The sequence below is a fragment of the Anopheles cruzii genome, chromosome 2 (genome assembly GCF_943734635.1).
Source record: "Anopheles cruzii chromosome 2, idAnoCruzAS_RS32_06, whole genome shotgun sequence".
In the NCBI taxonomy this organism is placed as follows: domain Eukaryota; kingdom Metazoa; phylum Arthropoda; class Insecta; order Diptera; family Culicidae; genus Anopheles; species Anopheles cruzii.
In genome coordinates, this window is record NC_069144.1 from 55,302,679 (window position 1) to 55,312,444 (window position 9,766).

Below are 9,766 nucleotides of genomic sequence, written 5' to 3' on the forward strand. Positions count from 1 at the left end.
TCCAGATGTTAAGCAAACACAAAAACTTCCTTTGGCCGATTCGGTGGCCGGCTGTGGGTCGTGGGCTGTTATCGAGCAGTTGCCATTTGTTTTCGATTACACACCAAAACAAAATAATAAATATGAATGATGGAAGTCGACCGAAAACGCCGCACCACGAATGATTCCCATTAATCAATCGCGGAATAATGCTTCACTTGTTTTATCATGCGTTTACGGTTATTTGCCGGGTGTTACGGTTGTTACGGGAGGCGCAACAAAAGGACCAACGCGCGAAGGCGGTAAAAAAGTAACCGGCTCAGTTAACCGGTGGATCATAAATTTATTTTGCCAGTCGCACAACATAAACGCAGCCGCGCACACGTCTGGCTGTTAATTGGAGAGATATTTTGCATTGTGCCAGTGACAAGGACACAATTTATGCTGCTCGCTGCCGGCGCCGCCGAGAAGTGGCCATCGCCTCGGACCGCTGGCGATCGGTGCTGAATTATTTTTTATTGCAATTTTTATTTTCCTGCAATCACCACAGAAATGGCGGCATGTCGACAAAACGGTGAGTACTACACCGCCGGCGTAGTAAATGAGCCAACGGCAGTGTGGAGCGCGAGCGGGCTCAATCAACGCCGTTATGCCGCCCCAATCGGTGTATAAATATCCTTTTTCTTGTTTGAACGAGTCTCGAGCATTAAAACGGATACAACGGCGACGATCGGTAGGCAAAAACCGTCCGGTTTATGAAGCGGAGGTCGTTAAAAACTCACAGCCACGACGGCCCACTCGGCGCTGTCGGCGTAATAATTTGTGAACTAGATAAATTTGCGTCCCGCGCACAAAAGTAATTTCATAAATGAATTGTAAAAGTTTTTGTTTGCTCAACGTCTGTAAAATGTCATCAACGGACGGGCCGGGCTCGAAAGGAGTTTGGTTCGGTGGGATTGTAGCCAGTTGAGCAGCAACTAACTATTCGTAATTTCACTCGACAGTCGGTAAGCGGCCCGGTGCGGAGTTGTTTAGTGGAAGATAATTAAATACATAGAGTTCAACTGGATTCATTAAGTCCAGAGGATCACAGAGTTTGACATGGGCGAGGTCCCGCCAAAATAATAAGAGAATAATGAGAAGAGAACCAAAAATAAAAGAGCATCGATCAACGTGTTGTCGTACAGAAGACCGATGTTGTTAAACATCATCAAACATCATTCAAACATTGGACGGAATAAGAAATGGTTGACAAAAGATTATCGCCGCCCGAGCCATCTAATCTAAGTCCCTGAACACCCTCGTGAAACTCGTGAAAGAGCGTCAGGGATTTTTTTCGAATTGTAAAGTTCCAGTTCCAAATAAGGCCAATGTTGTAATAGGTTACCATTCTTCACCGGGTGTTCCATGAAAAACAACCACACCTACCCTTGTTTTTGAATGTCACCAAAATTTACGGTTAGCAATTAGTTGTTACATTTTTGGGGGCATACTTTTAATTACATTTCCACATTTCACTGCGCACCCTCGGAGAACGGTTTCGGTAGAATGGTGGCCCGATTTACATTGACGTCATCCGCAAACCAACTCGATTCGAACAGCAATCGCTCCCAGGATATCCAAAGTATTCCAAAGACCACATTGTTGCCTTTCTCTCTCTCTCTCTTTTCCTTCCTTGGTCTACGAACCGAGCTCGGTCGAAGCTAATGTAACAGCCGTAAAATGTCATACAACTTCGATGGCATCTGTCGAAAGCCGCTGGCACCGCGACAAGGCTTCTTCATCTTCGGCAAAGCGGGAGAGAGACCATCGAAACCCGGGTGGGTGGCACGGTTCCACGTTTCAAATCGAATGCTAATCGCCGCCGACGACTGCTGGCTGGCTGGCTGCTGTGACAGACCCCCGCCGCACCCGGACCGAAAAGGGGGCCGATTGCCTGGGGGACTCAGCATCCCAGCAGCATCGGGAAAATCTGTGGGATTTGTTTCCGAAAGTGGAAAGGTTCTGAAACAAATCCATTAGTTATTTGATTCACGTCACGACAGGTGGTGCACGACAGCGATTCGGAGGCGATTAAAAATAAATTGATATTCTATCTCACCGACAGCGCCGCAGCGACGTGGCGGTCGTCGGCCGACGTTTAACGTTCTACGCACGAAATGGTCGCATGGCCGCACCACTCTGCATTATGTTGCGCCCGTTATGCACCTGTCGAAAGCTCGACGTTTCTTGGCAAGCAAGCAACCGGCAGCATCCCGACTACGAAGGGGGGACAGTTTTTTACACGCCCGAGGTTTAAGAACGGAGAAGTAGAATTTTCATGCGTTCCGATTATGTCAGCATATTTTCGAAGTTGGTGGGTTGGAAGGATTGTTTAATGCCACACACCATTTCGAACGGGCACGGGCGATGAAGACGAATCTTTTAAGACGTGCGAACCGTCTCCGTAACACTACTCGGGCATAAAAGAGCATTGACATCTGCCAACATGTCGCTGTTATTTCGTGTAGAACTACACGTCCTACGAGTCCTACAAATCAGTTGGGACACATTTCCCGTGTTTCGTCGCCAAAAACCATTTCCTTGTTAAAACGTGATGTGAATGATTTTCGAGCAGAGCTTCGACGCGACGAATTGTTCGTTTTTTATTTCTGATCATTATTCTGCCATAAAAATAAGCGTATTTGTGTCAGGTTATTTGTTTAAAAATTCAACCAAATATTAGAAATATGAATAGTGAATAAACGTGTAGATTTTACATATAACGTTAACACGTGAAGTCTACACTTAAATGGGCCCCAAAAGCTACAACAAAAACTGCTCTAGAATGTCGGCACGTTCCGCAGCCACTTTGCGTCAACAGCTTCCCATAAAAGGTGTATAATTAATTGAATGTTAGTTGCATAATGAATGCGCGGCCGCTGATGATGATGATGACGATGGTTTTTACCACAAAACATAAAACATTCATCAATGGCTTCTCACTACAGCCTTTATCAGCCACCCAAACGCGAGTGTGGCGCGCGCGGCTGTAGTGGGTGAAATTAATTGTCCCTTTTCCTATCTCTCTCTCTCTCTTTCTCTCCCATTGGCCCATTAACGTGGCACAAAAGAGGCACACAATCGTTTAAGTGTTGCTACATTTGTTCGTTTTTTATCCACGACCGGTGGTAGAGGTATGTTTGTCGACCGAGTTGGACGGACGCGGGGCTTCTTTCCATAAAATATCCTGCCACAAACGACCAGGCAACCCAGGATTCACTTCCGGGCCCGGTTGGCCCGGAAGACCCGGAGCGCAACGCAATGAAATTTAAACCGTACCGGCCCCATTTATGCTGGCAAAGGTTTGTGGTCCCTTTTTCCGTGGCCCGGGCGGTGGTGGTGGACGGTTGGTGGGAGGGCTGAGGTCCACCACAAGCGCGCGAAACCGAATGCATTCGGATAGTCGGCTCATAATCACCTCTCCTGATGCGCTCCGGCGGCGAAGGAAGTAGCACACTTTGCGGCGCTGCAGGACTGCTGCTGCTGCAGGGTTCGCGTTCGACGCAATCGGATCGGGTGGTCTCTGTGTGTTCGTTAATTGTACAGTTTAATGCAATAATAATTCCGGCTCGAATCCGTTCGGCCGCTGCCGCCGCCGGCCGGAAATTGAAGTTCTAACCGTGAAGAAGCCAATGGAACACCACACTAGCTACTAGAGCGAATGCAGCATCCACTAGCGAGAGAGCCAGCGGCAAAATAGGTAACCCATCCTCTCGGTGCAGGACGACCTCGGCGCGCAAGGATTCGGTCGTTAAATTAACCAGAACCGTGGCAACCGCGACGGTTGCACTGGGCGCGGCTTTGGTGACAATGCTCTCGAGCCGGTCGGTCGGCCGCTGTTGGTTCGCTTTGTCTGGCAAGACACGGTGTGAGTGAAAAACTCATCATCATCATCGTTATGATCGTGATCATTATGAACAGCATCATCAACGGCCATTCGCCCACTCGCCCACATTGGAGCTCCAGGTGGATGGGTTCTCCGGAACGGGACCGACGAGAAAAACCTGAAAGCGTGCTCGCTACGTACTCGGCGTTCCAGGTACGAGATCGGAGCAGACCGGACCAGACCACATTATGATGAGCACCGGACTGTGGCCGTGGTCGTGTGTGTTCATAATCGGTTTTTCTCCGCCACTCCGCCTGGGGGCCTAGGGCGCCCTGGCCGAATGGTTGGCATGCTGCTCCAGTACGCTTTGTCGGCGCGCATTCCGGCGCAGGTCAAACGACCGCGGGGTGACGACACGTGTGCTGGGGGCGTGCAGTGGATGGTAAGCATGCCAGAGGCTCATAAATTATCCCACGACCACACACACACACATACACACACACACACACAGACTTTCCCGGTATGAGACTGACGCCCACACGCCGGTGACAGTTTTTCATTTCTTAAGCACATATTGAACCTCGCACACGTTCGACGCAACGTCGTTCGAAGAACTGTCATATTCTGTTTTAGTCTCTCGAAAAGCGAACCGGATGGCGTACACCGGCTTGAAGTGGGTCAATGTTAGATGACACATCTTCCAGCTTTAGCCAGCTTTCGTTTTATGAGAACGGTCTGACTATGAAAAGAGGTTACAATGGCCAGAAGAACGATTGTTTTGTTAAAAAAGTGACGCATTCTTGGGCGCTGAAGTATTATGAGCATATTACAAGGTTATTCTACAAATATTCTACATTGGTCCTTAAAATGTTTGACAATGACTATCGTACGATAACAGACGATCATTTTTTAAATTTATTGTACTTCGTTAAAGCTTCAGCCCGATAAGGTGTCCTGAGATTGTTGCAAGTTTGTGGTTCCCTTATCTTCCTGTAATTCCTTGTTAACAATAGAGGATCATTAAAAGGTTCGATAAATTATGGTTCCCTTGTTGCATCTGATTTGCCGAAGGTAGTTAACCGTCACTGAGCGTTTGAGAAAATGTTACACAACGAGCTGCATCGCAATTACCGGAACACGCGGTGGCGTGTGTCCTTGCTGTGGAAAACACCGCCCACCCAGAGCCGGGAACGAAGGTGCCGTCGAAGAAGGTAATGACGGTGCTAAGTCTGTCCCGCAGCGACGGTTTCTAATGGCCGTCGGCAAGAAGCGCCTCTGAAGGGTAGGCTTTTCAAGAGCTGAAAAATTGCTGCCATCGTGCGCTCTCGGTTTCTGGGTTCCTGAAGTCCCTCGGTGACCGTAGCGCGCCTAACGACAAGGCACCGAACGAGCATAAAGCACCACCCGGCCGGCCCGGTGTTGGTGACGGTCGAAATGAGCAATACAAAGAGGAAGGAAAACCAACACAGTGTTTCCGCAAAACAGCGGCCGTTGTGAAGAGCGAAATCTTTTAAGTGTATCCGTGCGGTCCTGGGCCTGTGCCCGCGACGACCATCCCCCCCCAGGTTACGCTTCACTGCCACCGCCGACGAGGAATAATCATTTGCGCTAATTACAAAGCCTACACACACCTTCCGTCCGGGAGTTCTGTTTCCGGTCGAGGCGCAGCGCAGAGGTGGACGAATTCTTAGATTGACGAATTCTTATCTCGCTTCGGAAGCTTTGAATAAATTCGGATTCAGCTAGCGATGCGAAAAGCTATACCCGACGTCGATGATGATGATGATGATGTGGCGCACAAGCAATGGTTCGGGCGGGGGGTCTCGCGGGAAAAAGGAAGCCCCGCTTAAAGCCACCGAAATGGAAGAACCACCGTTCCGAGAAAGAACCTCCCGGCGAACGAGTGACGGACACTCCAACGAACTGTGTCTGATTGTGATGGACTCGCCGGGGAATAATGCTGGGGTGGCTCTGCCGGGTCGGATCTCTTCCCGCCTAACCCTATCATCGGCCCGATAGAAGGTAGAAGTTTTCTTATCTTAGCCACCAGGCGTCCGCTCGCGCGCGCGTAGCAACAGTTCCGGCACGATGTGCTCGATGAAGTAAAGTGGAAAACCGAAAAAAACGGCCCATCTAAAGGAAGTTTTGGCGTAACGAGCAAAAAAACGCATGGTTATCTGCACGCGGACGGAAAACGTGACTGTCAAATAGAAAGTGGCGACGGGAAAAGCCTCTTCCTGAAAGTAATTTCCTTCGCACCGTGTTTACCCGCAGCATCCGAGCGGTTTGATATATGACCATCAGCAGTCGGAGTGTAGTTGACACTCCGAGACCCAGAAATATACGGCAATGGCGTCGGCTGACGAACTGACACTCTCGACGGCGCCTCCAAGAAGGACACCATCACTTTCTCCGTCGACTACGGGATAATGCGCGATGGCTCGTTATGGCTGACCAAATGCTGGAGAACGAAGTACACCGTGGCGAGTGCGGTCCAACAGAAAGCGCGGTCATGCGTTGATGGTGAGATTTTCCTACGGAGAAACAACTAGGGTCCAACGGAGAAAAAACATCCCCCATATTAAGCCTAGGGAGCACCTACCTGGAACGGTATCTCCTTGTTCTTTTTAATTATGTGGAATCCACAGATTTTCGATTCATCAACCTTGATCAATGGCGTAATCTCGACGAACGTTTCGTTCTCTTTTATCAAACCGTGGTACGACGTCTCCAGGACACGTTCTGCAAAAAAAAAGGAAACAGATGAAAGGTACACGCGTTAGAACGCTGGGTCGGTTAATTAACGTAGTGGCGATACAGCAGCAACCTGCAAACAAAAACACACAAACTAGGTACATCAAAACCACTCGCCGAAGTCAATTTGATTGGCACGGGTCTTGATCTTCTTTGATTTTGATTTATTGCGCCCGAAACATGCTGGATGAGCTGCCGTGCTTCGCCGGCGGCCAGCCATCACGCGGTGCTGTAGGTCGTTAAAAACACGCAAAGGTCTGTAAGCGATTGGGGGGGCCGACAGAAGTTTATGAATAATTTTCCGTGCCCATCGGCAGCCCAACAGCATTTTCCCTCCCGGGCGGACGAAGGACGAAGGTGATGGCGAACCAACAACAAAAACAACACCTTAATCCTACACCAGCGCCTGGTGGCTCATTAACGTTTGCGGCCCTATGGCCATTATCGATCGGTAGTTTCCATTCCATTCTGGGGTCACTGTCGTGTGCTAATTATCACTGTTGGGGGCTCTTTGATAGGTAAATTTTCCATTAGCTACTAATTCAAAAACAAAACTTTTCGTCATTTATTAGCAATTGAATTGAACGTTGTTTGAGGAACGCAGCAGAACCCAGCACACAAATAGGTATGCAACAAGGTTACGGTCCTCCCCCTGGCGATCGTGGACGGCCGGTGAAAGCCATCAAAAATAGCACTCCATTCGATGACAAATTTACCAAACAAATGTGTTATGCAAATGTAAACACGCGAGCGAGGCGCATGACGTAAAGTACCGTAATGGTGTACCGATCGGCCAGCCAAATAGTGACCGAGGCAAACGCCAGACCGATGATACGTTCCATGCGCTAACGAAGCGCGTAACATTAAATTTAGTTTTCCCCTTTGTCGAGGGCGAACAACTTTATGGACGCTAGCTCCCGACGACTTCCCGATAGGATCCGCAGATCCGCCGGGCGGACGACTTTTCCCAGTTTGCTAAGCTATTGATCCCAAATTAGTCCATTCCGGCGTTGACTCTCCGGCAGCTCGGGCCGCCGGAAGCTGATGAGTTCAGCGGTTTATTTCCGTAACGGCGTTACACGTACCTGGTGCACGCGCCACGCTACCCATGGTAACAAATATTTTCTCAGTGTAATTGGAGGCACCACGGAGCTGCTACGGAGGGGACCTAGCCGTGTGCACGAGTGCACAGTACGATGGTCACAGAGTCAACAAACAGCGCTCGGTGCTCGATGGCTCAGGCAACCCCTCCCGGCCGGCAGGCGTCCCGGTTGTTGGTTGTTGGGATCACATTTCATCTAAGGTTGTGCGCCGCAGCACCGGGCTTCGCTGCGGTCGCCGACGCCAAACGTATCATATTTGTGCAACGTGTTCCAATGTATTTGTCCTCGGCCGATTATGATTGCAGCCGATGATGCGGGATCGAACGTGCCCCGCTTGCAGCGTTCCGGTGCAGCGACCGCGTTTCATTAAATGTATTATTAATTTACGCGAACCTTGCAGCTAAACGTAAAACGTGATTAAAAGTCTAGGAATTTTCATCAATTAATTTGCCAACCGCGATCACTCACACTTTGGCACTCAATCCCAGCAAAACAACTTTATTCGCTGATCAAATGGGTTCGGCTTTAAGAAAATGATGGCGTCAAACGGAACCAACGAATCGGGGCTTCGGCCAGAAGCCCCGCGAGGGATCGCGTTCGATTCATAGCACAAAAAGCAACGTATAAATCAATCAAACAAATAAAACACAACATAAATCCTTCGCAAACGAAGCTTAACTTGCATTTTCCCAATCACGTTCGCAGCAGCACTTCTCGCCTTCGGCCGGCGCCGGAAGCGACCGGGAGGGATCAGTGCGAAACGCAGCCAAGACCTTTGCCTCGGCTTTTTATCGTTCGCCGCTCGAGCGAAAGGACTCTCTCTCGCATCGGATTCCGGCTGGTGCTGGACGGTGAAACGATTCCGTGCACGATTGGAACGAAAAATAAATGGCCAAATCTAGAGTCTGGCTTCACAAAGCTTCCACCGAGCGTGTGTGTGTGTGTTGTTGAAGGGAAAAATGGTTGAAATCCTGGAAAGCTATAGCTCATGATTACTATCAATCACTTGGTGCCACCTTCTTTTCGCGCGGCTTCATCACGATCGGCGGGCCAAGCATATAATTGCATCCCCGTATGTAGCTCGCGTCTGGGTTTTACATACATTTCCAGCACGTGGTGCCCTTTTGTGGCAACTCGTCCGCTTTGGACCAGCCCGGTGGTGCGCATTAGGGTTCGGTTCACTTTGGCACAGTAGTTGGTTGCCGTGGGGCTAAAGAGAACGAAATATTGACCGGACACCGGAGTCAGTAATTGGAGCCGCTTTCGGAAGCAGAAAATGACACGTTTCTTTCGCACTCCAAAGTGGGTCCTTTATCTGGGAATTAAAACAGATTACGTGCCAGCTAGAGCACAGCTCGAACGGTCCGGTCTGGCCAGGAGCTCGCAAGGTCCCCGGAGGCTACGCGGGGTTTGCATCGTCCGCAAATCGAATCGAAAAGCGATTCTCCCGCCCCGAAGCCGCCGGGTTTGGTTTCCTGCCACAGCTTGGCTTCCCGCCTGGGCACATATGGGCTGCCCCGTGTCTCGGACACTCATACCCTGTGTCCCCGGGTGAACGTCGGTGGTTCACATAACGTGCACGATCGAATAAAACCCTCAGCTTAGCACCTTCTTAAACGGCAAACACGCTGATGTTTATTTTCTAGCGGTTCACACCCCGCGCGCCGGCGAGCGACCTCTGCCCCAGACGGTGGTGTAGACGTGGTTCCGTCTTTATTACTTCTTCCCCCGTGCCAGGCCAGGGGAAAAGAAGGTTCTCGGGCACGGCCGACTGACCCCAGCTGCAAGGTGTCGACGTACCGGTCGTCGAAGTCACCCAACAGCCGCACAAGTGCTGAAAAGTTGCCACCCAACCCGACACCAACGTCGGCCGCCGAGGAGTGAAATAAAAAGTCGCAGCTGATGACAACGGCCTGTTTTTTCCCGGCCGGTGCGGCGCGCGGGTGTGTTTCGTGGCGTGTTTACGTCCCCCCCATGGTTTATTATGAAAAAAACGGGAAAAAATAAAACAGATGTGTTGTAACCACACGGGAATAGAAGTAGTAGAAAGACTTTATTGTAA

At 50.0% G+C, this 9,766-nt stretch overlaps 1 protein-coding gene across 2 annotated transcripts in view; it reads right to left on the bottom strand.

Annotated features, from left to right (window-relative positions):
* LOC128268809 (calsyntenin-1) overlaps window positions 1–9,766 on the bottom strand; it is a 68,196-nt gene that overhangs the window by 18,836 nt on the left and 39,594 nt on the right. For both annotated transcript variants that reach the window (XM_053006049.1, XM_053006050.1), the window contains exon 3: window positions 6,450–6,589. In XM_053006049.1, the coding sequence (XP_052862009.1) occupies window positions 6,450–6,589 (140 nt within the window). The remainder of the gene's footprint in view (window positions 1–6,449; window positions 6,590–9,766) is intronic.